Below are 14,515 nucleotides of genomic sequence, written 5' to 3' on the forward strand. Positions count from 1 at the left end.
GTAATTATTGTCAATAACTTATTAAATAATAACTTTATCAAGAAAAGTTACATAACATAAAATATTTCTTTTTGGCAAAGGAACACATTGGCGTAGTTATTATTACAAAATTTGGCAGTTTCTAAATTTTTTGTTTTTTTTTTATTTTAAAGTCCAAAATGACAATGTTCCGAAGATTTCCGAAATGCGACACTTGGTGATAACATAGCTTATATGTTGCATTACATAATACAAAAGTCAATTTCTTAAGAAAGCTTAAGAATAACGAATAAAATAAAAATAAATGTTGAGCTCCATACAAAAAAAAAGGAAATTGTCAATAACTTATTAAATAATAACTTTATCAAGAAACGTTACATAACATAAAATATTCCTTTTTGGTAAAGGAACACATTGGCATATTTATTTTTTCAAAATTAGGCACTTGATTTTTGAGCGACGCTAAGTCTATGAAGCTCTAATATCGGCCCACCGTGTGCAGTATAGGGATATTCCGATACTAGTAAATACGAGTAGGTACTCGATACTTTTGATTCGATACCAAGTATTTATTGTATCGAATCAATTTTGCGATACATAATCGGTATCGAAACAAAAATACTTGGTATTGAATCGAATCAGCAAAACAACCGAAAACAATAAAAAAAACCGAGAACGCATCATACAGAACTGAGAGAGTAAAAACAGTCAGATAATTAGCTTTAATCGGTTACCGAGTTACCGGTATTCGTCGCGTGGCGGCGTGAGTGACGCGTTGTCTCGCGCTGGGCCAGCCGAATTCGTCCGACTTCAGCCGAGCCTGAGCCGAAAGCGAGAGAAGGAGACACCCGCACCCGCCCGCAAATCATCTCGCCATTCCGCCATTGTGAAAGTGTTAAGTGATTATTTACAAGTAATTTTATTAATTGTAATCATCAAATTCATCGGTTTATTCCAATGTTATCATGGCATAAACCGATAAATAAATAGTTGTTTGCTTCTCAATTTTGTTTAAATTATTGTCCTTCAGCGTTCATTGATAGCACCCTCAAAATAATAAAACAAAAATAAAAGTTCCAAAAAGTATCGATATCAGTAAGTATCGATACTTTAGGAGTACTTATTTAAGTAGTATCGAAAAAAGATTTGAGTATTATCGAAATGAGTAGGTATCGATACTTAGGTGGTATCGGAACATCCCTAGTGCCGTGTGCCGTGTGTGTGAAAGAGAAGGAAAGTATTTTTATATGTGACACTGACATCTAGAAAAATCTATCTATATTAGTGATGTCAGTAGTTATTTCTTTATAAATCGATTATTAAAATCGCATTCAATGGTAAAGTAAAAGTTTAGCCAATCAAGTTTTCGAATGGTTTAACCTTTTACTTTTGTGTGGATGTTTTCCAAAGAATAATGAAAGAAGTTGTATTCTTACTAAAGTACAGTTTTTGCCATGAATTATTCATGGCAAAAACCCTTAGAGATGCGCCATTAGAATAAATAAATGCTAAAAGAACGATCGTAATCGTATTCATAATCGTAAGCCTTCATTGTTTTATGTTTAAATAATCGTTCTAGCACACATACATATTAAATGAATATGAATTACATAAAATGTAATAATAAACAAAATTAAACCTTCTTAACGCATTAGATAATCGTAACACTCACTGGTATCGAATCCAAGAAGAATAATCGAATAGTGAGTTACTCAGCAGCGCAACCCTATAGCTTCCAATTTCAGTTTTCATTCATTCGTTCCAAGTTCCATTCGTTCAGTCGGTCAATATTCGACATTTCATCATTGACATCATTCATTCAATTAAATTACCAAGAGAAAGANCCAAGAGAAAGAAATACCGGCGCGCAACTCGAGTTTTCCAGAAAATTAAAAACTGTTACTGCGTCAATTTCCCAAGCTTACGGAAGGAAAATTAAGTTGCAACAATGACCGTAGACGAAGGCGTTGATATCTCAAAGAATGGCGACCGTGGGGTGTTGAAGAGGATCATCAAGGAGGGCGAAGGCACGGATACTCCCAACGTTGGATGCCAAGTCACTGTCCACTATACTGGGACACTCCTGGATGGCTCAAAATTCGACTCCAGTAGAGATAGGAATGAGCCATTCGAATTTAATTTGGGGAAAGGTATGTTACACATTTTCTTATTAGAAAGAAAAATGTAGAGAATTACCGGTGAAAATAATTCGATTTCACCAATATAACAAGTTATGATGACTTAAATCGTTCAAGTAATTCTTCTTTAGCAAGTTCTAAGCCGTAGAAGTGCACAGTGCACACATTGGGCAGGTCCTTGAAACATAACCTCAAAGTTAAGGTGTAAAAAAATCTTCTTCACTCCCTATATTCACTAGCATGGTCAAAAATCATGAAGTTTTATTGCTATCGATTTCTTATATTGACCTTGCATATTGGCACAGTTCCAGTTATCTAGATTGAAAATAATTTCCCGAGCCGGAACACTTTTTTGTCTTATAAACGGAACTACTTGGTTTTGTTTTGTATTTATCAGTTTTTTTGGGAATAGAAATTTATTTATATTTTAACAATTCTTGGAACTGATGTGGAAAAAAGACCCCATAGATTTATTAATACTGTTGCAGCATTCATAATCTTGTTTACAAAATCTATATGACCATGAACTGTGTTAATGTCATCAACTTCTTTACATAATTTTTAATTGATTTTTTTGTTTGTCACTATATGATAGAAAGGCCTACAGCTTATTTCTCTCAAGTCTTTATATTGGGTTCACAGCATCCTAAAAACTCATTTATTTTTTGCAAGCAGGCTTTTAAAAAGCACTTTTCATGTCCCAGTCTCCTCATCCAATAAGCACTGCCTGCTCTCTTCATATTTTCTCCCATCTTATTAACTTGTCATCTTCTTTCATCAACTTCTACCATCTTGTATTTTACATGCTATCTTCAACTTAGTCTAATTTTACTTGCTTTCTGTTGCCATGTGGCCTTCCATGCAGAGCACCACTTAAAAACCAAATTATGGAAGCATTGACTTCAAAACATCCATTGACTTAAAAATAATTCAAATTAAACATGTATGGTGCATAGCTAATTACTTGATTACATTGTTCGCTTTCATGAAGGACAACATTTGCATGTATTTGTATTACCGAAGGGTATTATTGGAATTAAAGATTGATGTAGAGGAAACATGCTGTTACTTACTGCTACATTATAAAAAAAATGTGTAGAATACCACTATGATGGTAATTTTATGTGTCATTTTTTTATCCACAACAAGTAAGCTCTTGGCCTGTATCGCACCTGATGGTAAGTGATGATCAGGACGTAGGTGGAAGCGAGCTTCACCCGGAATCCTCAATCATTTGTTTTGAATCATGTATTAAATATAATTAGGCATTATAATACAGACAGACGCCGCCAGAAAAGGCTTGATATGGTGGCATCTATGTTTGCAATAGGTCATACTTTGCACCATAAATGTATCAATTGATGGCCTCTTGACTAAACGTTGAATAGATGTAATACAGACGACAACACATCATACTAACTTAAGACAGGCATCTGATTCAGTTACAATAGGAGCTATTTCGCAACTAAAAAGTACCTAGATGAGCTGTTGACTATACTTCTTCGTGGCTACTCTTGGCAGAGTGGTCATAGTTGTCACATTGCAGGCTTTCTTGTACACTAGTGGAGTGGACCATTGAGTGCGGTTTTGTCATCGGTCCAGCGCATGGGTGACCTGCCGCGCGCTCTTGTGCCTTCAACCTTCCATCGTTCAACAGACGTGTTGTTGTGTGATAACGCCAAAGAAAGCGGAATACGACTTTGGACGATTGAAGAAAGACACTATTTGGTGTCAAGTTCTTGGACGATTTTTTTTCTCGTCCATTTTAGCCATTCATTTAGGAATTTTTATTATAGGAAGGACGTTCTTACGTGATTACAACTAACTTACGCTAGTTACACAAATTTTTTCACTTTGTCGTCCCTTGGGTCCGACGGGCGTGCCAACTTCCAAGAATGGGTGGAGTTACCTGTCGGATTGACCCACCAAGGCGGTAAAGAAGCCTGCTCTTGATGGTGGATAGACATATAGTCTGGGAGTGCTAGGTCAAGAAAATTGAGAAGTTTTCCCCAGCACTAGCCTTTACAGTCATAAATAGGTAGTGCAGATCTTATACAAAGTTCTTGGACGATTGAGACGTCGACTATCATCATCATCATCATCATTTCAGCCACAGGACGTCCACTGCTGAACATAGGCCTCCCCCAATGACTTCCACATCGCACGGTTGGTAGCGGCCTGCATCCAGCGCCTTCCCGCTACCTTTATCAGGTCGTCGGTCCACCAGACGTCGACTATACATTATCCTTTTCTCCAGGCTCGGTGATCAAGGCGTGGGATGTGGGCGTGGCGACGATGAAAAAGGGCGAGGTGTGCGTGTTAACTTGCGCGCCCGAATACGCCTACGGAGCCGCCGGCAGCCCGCCCAAGATCCCGCCCAATGCCACCCTGCAGTTTGAGGTAAGATGACTCTGGTATGGATGGGATGGAAATCTTTAGGGCCTATGTTCAGTGGATGTCCTGTGGCTGAAATGGACGAGATTTGAATGGTAGAGTCTTTACTTAAAAGGGTGATTGTAATTTACCTGTATTATACAGGAAATTTAACACAACATTTACAGAAAATTAGAAATACCAAGGACTATACAGGCTGTATAGTCCTTGGTATTTCTAATTCAGTTCCAATTAGAATAAATATTTCAAATCCCCCCATTTAAGTTTTATTTGGACTGTCTTATTGACAGGGCACCATAAAAAAGTCCGAATAAATAAATGCGAATTTATCTCTTATACCCTACAAAAAAAAAAAATATTCAAATTATTTATTATAATGTTTTCCTAACCGTTATCATAAATGCGGTTTTGTAATCTTACCACAGACCACAGTTTCCTTTCCATAAAAGTGCGTGCTATCAGTATTTTCCCATTATTTTTATAACAAATTAACTAAATTATGTACAGATTGAAATGATCGACTGGAAAGTGGAGGATCTGAGCCCGAACAAGAACAAAGGCATCTTGCGGCACATCGTGGAGCAGGGCTCCGGCTTCGACAGCCCCAACGATGGCGCGTTGGTCACAGGTAAAGCTATAAATATTAAGGCGATTATCACACTGCGCCGCGGTCCGCGTGATTTCATATAAAAAAACCGCGCGCAGACGCGTTGTCAGTGTGTTGTGCCGCGCGTGTTTTCTATACAAACTGAGGTACTTGCATACAATGATTAAATCTGTCGTCCCGCGTACCGCGGCGCAGTGTGATAATCGCCTAATGCTATTTTCTTAAAAGTACAAAATTAATTAACTTTTTTCGAAATCAACCTTTCTTAGGGAGAAAATTGGAATATAATTGACTATTTTAATATTTCGTGAGTGAAGAGGGAATTTCTAATTAGAGATTCGAGAAAGACGAGAATTCACGCTCATTGACCTCTGTAAGATAATNTGGACAAGTGGACATCATCTAGTACTAAAGTGCTCAAAATGACAAATCCAACGAACCCAAATTCGATGCGATTCCGCCGTTTTACTTACGAGTTTCTATGGCCACCTCCTGACTCCATCATCAGACCAGCTCAATGGTACCATAACATTGGATTGTCATCGTACTTACATAAGTATACTCAGCTCAATCGGTTGAGGAAAACTGGTCTTAAATTCAGTTGTAAATAAATTTAAAAAAATGCATTTTTTATATCGTTGCGTTGGTGATCTGGTTACAAAAACTGTTGTTTTGGGTTTTGGAAGTTCTGGAAGCCGGAACGTACTTGTCAGAACGCGTTTTTCAGCGTGTCTGCTGCATGTTTTTGGTAAATAGTAGGTACTGGATTAACGATTAACGGACTTAGGATAATTTAACGGAAGTTAACGAGTCCGTTAACATTTTTTAAAGTTAACTTAAAAGTTAATCCGTTAATAGAAATGTTAACTTCGTTAATTAACGATTAACGGATTAACGAGTTAATGCCCAGCTATGTTGGGTTCACAGCATCCTAAAAACTCATTTATTTTTTGCAAGTAGGCTTTTAAAAAGCACTTTTCATGTCCCAGTCTCCTCATCCAATAAGCACTGCCTGCTCTCTTCATATTTTCTCCCATCTTATTAACTTGTCCACTGTTTCCTTCTACCATCTTGTATTTTACATGCTATCTTCAACTTAGTCTAATTTTACTTGCTTTCTGTTGCCATGTGGCCTTCCATGCAGAGCACCACTTAAAAACCAAATTATGGAAGCATTGACTTCAAAACATCCATTGACTTAAAAATAATTCAAATTAAACATGTATGGTGCATAGCTAATTACTTGATTACATTGTTCGCTTTCATGAAGGACAACATTTGCATGTATTTGTATTACCGAAGGGTATTATTGGAATTAAAGATTGATGTAGAGGAAACATGCTGTTACTTACTGCTACATTATAAAAAAATGTGTAGAATACTACTATGATGGTCATTTTTCGCGTCATTTGTTTTGAATCATGTATTAAATTTAATTAGGTATAATACAGACGCCGCCAGAACAGGCTTGATATGGTGGCATCTATGTTTGCAATATATCATAAATGTATGTATAGTTTGATGTGCTCCTCTTGACTAAACATTGAATACACTCAACATCAAATAAATCGCACCTCCCGCAACAAGCACTTTCAAACGTATGCATCGCCACTTCTCACCAATATTGGCACCATTTAAAAGCCTAGTTCTAAGCTTAATTTCATTAAAGGAAAGGTTTTTACCCCAAAAATGTGTCTTTAGAAGGATCCAGAGTCACTTCTTCAAAAAATAGGCTATTATGCTTGAGCCAATTTTTATGACTATAAAACTGTTAAGTTGGGATTAATCGGTATCCATCTGTTAAAGAGGACACGTGTGATCATTATTTGGTTTTATAACCATAAAATTTGGTCTAATTGATCCCAGAGGTGAGCCCAAAGTGAGGTCTCATTTCAAGTCACATTTATGGTATATGATAATCATTTATTTAGAAATTAAATGTGTTTTTCTTTAAGGATATTTATTGAGCTTTCAAATAACACCAATATTGTTGGGGCACCATGATTGTGTCAGAAGAAAATCTTTAAAGTTCGCGTCGCGGAAGGTGCGGTTTATTTGATGTTGAGTGTAGATGTAATACAGACGACGACACATCTACTACCTTAAGACAGGCATCTGATTCAGTAATAGGAGCTATTTAGCAACTAAAAAGTTCCTAGATGAGTTGTCGACTCTACTTCTTCGTTGGTACTCTTGGCAGAGTGGTCGTGGTTGTCACATTGCTGGCTTTCTTGTACACTCGTGGAGTGGACCAATGAGTGCGGTTTTGTCATCGGTCCAGCGCTTGGGTGACCTGCCGCGCGCTCTTGTGCCTTTATGAACTATCCCTGCACGACAAGTCGTTCAACAGACGTGTTGTTGTGTGATAATGCCAAAGAAAGCGAGAATACGACTTTGGACGATGGAAGAAAGAAGCTGTTTGTTTTTTTTCTCGTCCATTTTAGCCACTCATTTGGTGATTTTTATTATAGGAGGGATGTTCTTACATGAACTATTACAACTAACTTATACTTACGCTAGTGACACAAATTTTTTTCACTTTGTCGTCAATTGGGTCCGACAGGCGTGCCAACTTCCAAGAATGGGTGGAGTTACCCGTCGGATTGACCCACCAAGGCGGTAAAGAAGCCTGCTCTTGGTGGGTCGGGGGGATAGACATATAGTCTGGGAGTGCTGGGTCAAGAAAATGGAGAAGTTTTCCCCAGCACTAGCCTTTACAGCCTTTTTTTTTTCTTTATTTGGGACAACAAACAGTTACATTGAGGGCTTATGTACTAAATCTTAATAATTTGAAAATTTTGTAACAATGCAACCAGCACCATTGTCCACAGATAGGATCTAAAGTAGTAAATTGCAGAGCTTCGACAAAATTAAACTATTACTTAATGTATAAATGATGTTAGGGTTGCGGCAAAGTTTTACAGTGCAGTAAAAATTCGGCAAGCTACAAAATGCAAAAGAAAAAACGATTATTGCAACCAATGAAAAACTAAGTACATAGCTTATACATAATATTATAGTTTGGTAATGACAATGACAAGAAGTCACACTAATAATAAAAACACACTAGTCATAAATAGGTAGTGCAGATCTTGTACAAAGTTCTTGGACGATTGAGACGTCGACTATACATTACTTCTTCTCCAGGCTCGGTGATCAAGGCGTGGGATGTGGGCGTGGCGACGATGAAAAAGGGCGAGGTGTGCGTGTTAACTTGCGCTCCCGAGTACGCCTACGGAGCCGCCGGCAGCCCGCCCAAGATCCCGCCCAATGCCACCCTGCAGTTTGAGGTAAGATGGCTCTGTATGGGTGAGATTTGAAAGGGATGATTGTTTTTTTTTACATTAGATAATAATGCAGATAGACCTTGGTTTGAAATTAATTGAAGGGTTCTAATGAGGATCAAGATTTCAATCTTAATTTTATAAGAAATCGCGTTTGTTAAGGTTTGCAGTATTATTGGACTGTTCAAAAAAACGTTATAAAATATCACCTCTTGCTGCATAGACATGAGATTCCCGATTTTTTCAGTATTATTTGTTAATATTTTTTCCTAGCCATTATCACAGAATAAGTAATTGCCATTATCATAAATGCGGTTTTGTAATCTTACCACACACCACAATTTCCTTTCCGTAAAAGTGCGTGCTATCAGGATTTTCCCATAATATTTTTCATCAAACTTCAAATGTAATATTAACTAAACTGTGTTCTTTAGATTGAAATGATCGACTGGAAAGTGGAGGATCTGAGCCCGAACAAGAACAAAGGCATCTTGCGGCACATCGTAGAGCAGGGATCCGGCTTCGACAGCCCCAACGATGGCGCGTTGGTCACAGGTAAAGCTAATATGAATGCTATTTTCTTCATCATCATCATCATCATCATCATCATCATCATTTTTAGCCATAGGACGTCCACTGCTGAACATAGGCCTCCCCTTATGCTTTCCACGTTGATCGATTGGTAGCGGCCTGCATCCAGCGCTTCCCTGCTACCTTTACGATGTCGTCGGTCCACCTTGTGGGTGGACGTCCCACGCTGCGTTTTCCGGTTTCATTCCAGAACCTTGCTGCCCCATCGGCCGTCAGTTCTGCGTACTATATGCCCTGCCCATTTCCACTTTAGCTTGCTAATCTGTCGGGCTATGTCAGCGACCTTAGTTCGTTTACGGATTTTCTTAAAAAGTACAAAAAGAATTTACTTTTTTCGAAATCAACTTTTCTTAGGGAGAAAATTGGAATATAATCAACTATTTTAATATTTCGTGAGTGAATTGTTGATTATATTCCAATTTTAAAATAGTTAAACATACATTCGAGAAAGACGAAAATTCACGCTCAATAACCTCTGTAAGATAATACGACGTACAGCGATACGCTGGACGCCATAATACAATCGCGACTAGAAAGCTGTTATTTGATACATCTTTTAGATTATGTAAATGGAGAAGTTTAAATTTCTTCGTCCTGAAATATTATACATCCACGTGAAGTTCTGCTACGAAAAACATGTTTATTTAACATTCGTTATTAATCTCTTTTTTTAAATTTGATCATTAAAATATCTTCAAAAATGCTGATGCTGAGCGGGAGCCTATTGACACAGTGGCCCACTATTTTCTATATTCGTTTTGTGTTGTTATTGTTTATAATTTGTGCTTACTGTGTTCAATAAAGTCTANAACTGTCTTTTTCATTCTTTCAAAAACGTCATTTGCGTTTGCGCAAGTTTACTATGATAATAATTTCACATACCTAACAAGATAGCAAGTCCAGCAAAGTAAGTTAGGTTTAAAATCGTCGCCACATTCGTTACAAAAATACCTTTACCTTTCATCTTACAGTTGAGCTCGAGGGCAAGTTATTGGCTGACGGCAAAATATTCGACACCAGAACAGTCACGTTCCACCTCGGCGAAGGCAGCGAGAACAACATCTGTGAGGGCATCGAGCGAGCCCTCGAGAAGTTCCTCAAGGGAGAAAAGTCCAGGATAACCATCCAGCCCAAATACGCCTTCAAATCCGAGGGAAACGCAGAACTAGGCGTGCCTCCGAATTCCGCAGTAGAATACACCGTCACACTCACGAACTTCGAGAAAGCCAAAGAGTCGTGGTCAATGGAAGGCTCAGAAAAGCTGGAACAGGCCAAAATCTTCAAAGAGAAGGGCACAAACTACTTCAAAGCAAGCAAATTCCAGTTGGCCATCAAAATGTACAAGAGGGTTATCAGTTTGCTAGATGGTAAGTTGAATTTTATTTTTTGCATACACTACAAGTGCTTTGCCAAGCTTTGATATTCACAAACGATGCTTGCTTAAGTGAAGCAGCAAATCGAATGCACAGCGTTGAATAGAGCTCTGTGATTGTTTCGTGTGTCACCCTGTGCGTCCATTCGCACTGTGAGACCTCATAGTAATGTTTGTGAATATGGGCGTAAGCAATCTTGAGATATTATTATATTACACAGTTTTAACTGTATTGAGTAAATAGTTTGTTTCGACAACAACAAGAATTATACATCCATCCTCCTTTACAAATGTCCTTAATATCATAAGGACCAAAGAAACTAGTTTTAATTTGTGCCCTTTACCTACAGACATGCCAGAAGACAGCAGCGAAAAAGAAGAGAACAAAACCCAAGCCAAAGAACTACTTCTATCCGCGCACCTGAACCTTTCCCTGGTCTACCTGAAGGTCACACCTGTACACCACTTCGAGGCCAAGGATCACGCCAACAAGGCGCTAAAGATTGACGAGACCAACGTTAAGGGACTGTTCCGTAGGGGACAAGCACTACTGGGCCTGGGAGAGGCTGAGATAGCTGTGAAAGACTTCCAGAAGATTGTGGAGTTGGAGCCCCAGAATAAGGTTAGATTTTTTGCTACCAAAAAAGATAAAGATTGATTTGGTCATTGTAAAGGGACTGGGTAAAGGGATAACTGATAGGGCTGGGAGAGCCAGAAAGTGGTCGAAAATTTTCAGAAGATTGTGTAGTTGAAGATCGAATTGGTCATTATCATGAAACTGTCTTGTGGAAAAAACATCTCTGCTGTAACTGGATGAATCTGACAATGGAGAAGGACTTCCAGAAAATTGCGGTGTAAGGCTCGTTTTCCACCCAATGGAAAGAAAAACGGATGTCTTTGAATCACCTATCAGATTTCGTTATTTCCACATCACCTCTCCTCTCAGATACAATTCAGAAATCTGATTGTATATTCAAGCACATCTCTTCTTCGCTTTGGTGAAAACCTGGCCTCAGTAAAGCCAGATTATAAGGTTAAGAACCAACTAAACTCCCATATCTATTCCAGCTTGTATCCCTAAACAAATAGATTTCATAATGAAATCTACTATGTTATTTATTATAATCGCTCAGCTGCTTAAAGCGCTCCAAAACGTATGAGTCAACCTGAAAATCGTTGGGTACTACCCGTACCCAATAGCATGCTACAGAATAACTAAATTCCAGATTCAAATTCAACTCGTATTCCCAAAGAAATAAAGGTCATAATCGAATATTTCCAGGCCGCTGCCAACCAGGTCCTGGTGTGCCGCGCCGCCGTGCAGAAACAGCGGCAGAAGGACAAGCAGCTGTATGCTAATATGTTCGACAAGTTCGCCAAGCACGACTCGGAGGTAACAGGTTAGGGCGGTTCTGGACGTGTGGACTTGCTTCAGATGGACTAACAAATAGTTAACAGTTACTAATGATTAGGAATAGTGAGCGGTTCTGGACGTGTGTGGACTTGCTTCAGATGGACTAAAAAATAGTAACAGTTACTAATGATTAGGAATGGTGGGCGGTTCTGGACGTGTGCGGACTTGCTTCAGATGGACTAACAAATAGTTGCTAATGATTAGGAATTGTGACTTCTGCCAGATATCTCTGTGCGTGATCTGTGGAACTAAAACATAATTAACATTAATTGTAGTTTATCTGTCATGTTAGTTCCTGATAGGCTGTCAGACACTTATCATCTAGTGGTAAAAGAAGTCGTTATAAAAAAGTGACGTCATCAGCTTGTATTGTCATAGAAATAATATGAGAATCACGTTTTGTTAGCTCATAAGAACTGCAAAAATTGATTGGCTAACAACCTCGTTTTAACCTAGTGTTTTTCATTGCTGGACAAAAGCTTCCCCCATGGACTTCCTCGACTTTTCACCAGATAGTTTGTAGTAGTTTCAACTTCAATCTCTAACATATTAAATCTCATTCGAGCGTTCATAGTGGCGCCCGCGCGCGTTTCATTGTTTGAGTACATTTAGCGTCAAATAGTTCATAACACCCAAAGTAGCCAAAAATTTCGCAAGACATCTTTGTTACGATTGGAATAGGTTGTGTCATTAACTTTTTGGGGTGTCACAAACTATTGGTCGCTGCCTGTACTGTAAAGTGGGGGGCGCGCCCCCCAGGGGAGGCGCAAAGACCTTTAAAGGGGGGCGCGGGCCATCTGTGTACTCTATATATATAAAAGAAAGTCGTGTTAGTTAATAATTAATAATAATAATAATTTATTTATTTATTTCTCTCACAACATAAATTATGAAACATTTCTTATAATATATCCGTTAAACTATAGATTGCATTGTGAGAGCTGGTGCCTATTGTAGATTTTAAGAAAATCTGTATTACAGGTCACCAGGCCCACTCTGCGGAATCTATTTTATTAAATAGTTATACATTTAAATAATTAGAAGATTCCTAGAGGTACAGAGTGTTGAGTTCTAATTAAATAGACAGGCTAAACAAAATATAAAATAAAAAATACCACAAAAATACAATGATATGAGAGTGTGAGTGTGTGTGTGTGTGCGAGCGTGTNGAGGGGGGCGCGGAATTTTTTGTATGGTCGAAAGGGGGAGCTTCTCAAATAAGTTTGAGAACCAATGATCTTCTAACTAAACCAATATCCCTTTCCAGCTGGAGAAGATAAGAGCTAAAGAAGAAGTTGACGTCATCGGCGAGAAAGTCGGCGAATGGGGCGCCGGCGAGGGCGAGTGGACCGACCAGATGCGCGCGCGGAAACCCACCGACTTCGAGAAGGAGAACCCTAACATCCTCATGCTGGACAAGGACGGCCGCTTCCAGAACATGTGAGGAGCGAGAAGGACGGATGCTGGGTGCCGGGCGACTGCATGATACGGTCTAAACTACAATACTCAAAGCACTAACAAAACATTTTTTTTGTATGATAAACAAAACAGCACTGCTACGGTTTCACAAGGAATATGACTTATTATATAGCGTCAAATACACTGGTCATCACAAAAATCGACCCTCCCGCGACAAGCACTTTCAAACGTATGCATCCCCACTTCCCACCAATATTGACACTATTTAAAAGCCTAGTTCTAAACTTCATTTCATTAAAGGAAAGGTTTTTACCCCAAAATGTGTCTGTAGAAGAATCCAGTCACTTCTTCAAAAAATAGGTAGTTACGCTTGGGCAACTTTTATGGCTATATAACTGTTAAGTTGGGATTAATCGCTATCCATCTGTTAAAGAGGACACGTGAGATCATTATTTGGTTTTATAACCATAAAAATTGGTCTAATTGATCCCAGAGGTGAGCCCAAAGTGAGGTCTTTTTTCAAGTTACATTTATTGTATATCGCGTTTATGTTAATCGTTTATTAAGAAATTAAATGTGTTTTTCTTTAAGGATATTTATTGGGCTTTCAAAAAACACCTATATTGTTGGGGCACCATGATTGTGTCAGTAGAAACGAGTTTTCCTGTAACACGTAGGTGGGCCGATTTTTGTAATGACCAGCAGTGGCGGATTTACAAATTTGCCGCTAGTAGGCCATTCAATTTTTGCCGCCCCTACCTACTGACTTTTGAAATTCAATACGTTAGTTTAATCCCGTTATTACTATGATTGTGAACTTAATGATATTTTTCTGTCAGTTAATAATTATTGCAACCCGCTATGTACTGAAGAGTTTAATGTTGACCTAAAAACAGCAGTATGTACTAATCCTAAGGTGGGGAAACGAAAACGTACCTACATTTTTTATAGAACTTTAACTATTGCAATTTAAAGAAAATTTTATGCAATTTGTTTTTAAATTTACCTTTATTAAATAACATCGCCCAGGAGATTTCCTTGACGCTTACAACATTCGATCATCATACATCAAAATCTTTGAATGCGTTCGTCAGAATTACCTTGAAACCTATTTTAAATTTTTTGTCGAATGATCAGCTTCAGTTGCTGCATGGTTGTTGGATTATAAAAGTATACTCTATTCTTAATGTAAAACCACAAAAAATAATTTTCTGGAGTGAGATCAGGGCTTCCTGGTGGCCAGGAGATGTCACCCCTGCCTGAAATTATTTTTTTGTGGGAACATGTCTCTTACCATCTAAATGCTCTCAGTTGAAG

At 38.4% G+C, this 14,515-nt stretch overlaps 1 protein-coding gene across 2 annotated transcripts; it reads left to right on the forward strand.

Moving 5' to 3' along the window:
• Positions 1-1,829: 1,829 nt before the first annotated feature.
• On the forward strand, positions 1,830-13,319 carry Fkbp59 (FK506-binding protein 59kD). Of its 2 annotated transcripts, none has more exons than XM_028304516.1 (7): positions 1,830-2,129; positions 4,375-4,517; positions 5,019-5,139; positions 9,965-10,360; positions 10,716-10,987; positions 11,648-11,758; positions 13,047-13,319. In XM_028304516.1, the coding sequence occupies exons 1-7, from the start codon at positions 1,928-1,930 to the stop codon at positions 13,221-13,223; spliced, it is 1,422 nt and encodes a 473-aa protein (XP_028160317.1). In that variant the 5' UTR covers positions 1,830-1,927; the 3' UTR covers positions 13,224-13,319. The 2 variants fall into 2 exon arrangements, with proteins under 2 accessions (XP_028160317.1, XP_028160318.1); XM_028304517.1 differs by having other exon boundaries at positions 11,648-11,765; positions 13,047-13,214.
• Positions 13,320-14,515: the final 1,196 nt, after the last annotated feature.

Source organism: Ostrinia furnacalis, unplaced genomic scaffold (genome assembly GCF_004193835.3).
Source record: "Ostrinia furnacalis isolate ACB-3 unplaced genomic scaffold, ASM419383v2 OfSCF1453, whole genome shotgun sequence".
In the NCBI taxonomy this organism is placed as follows: Eukaryota; Metazoa; Arthropoda; class Insecta; order Lepidoptera; family Crambidae; genus Ostrinia; species Ostrinia furnacalis.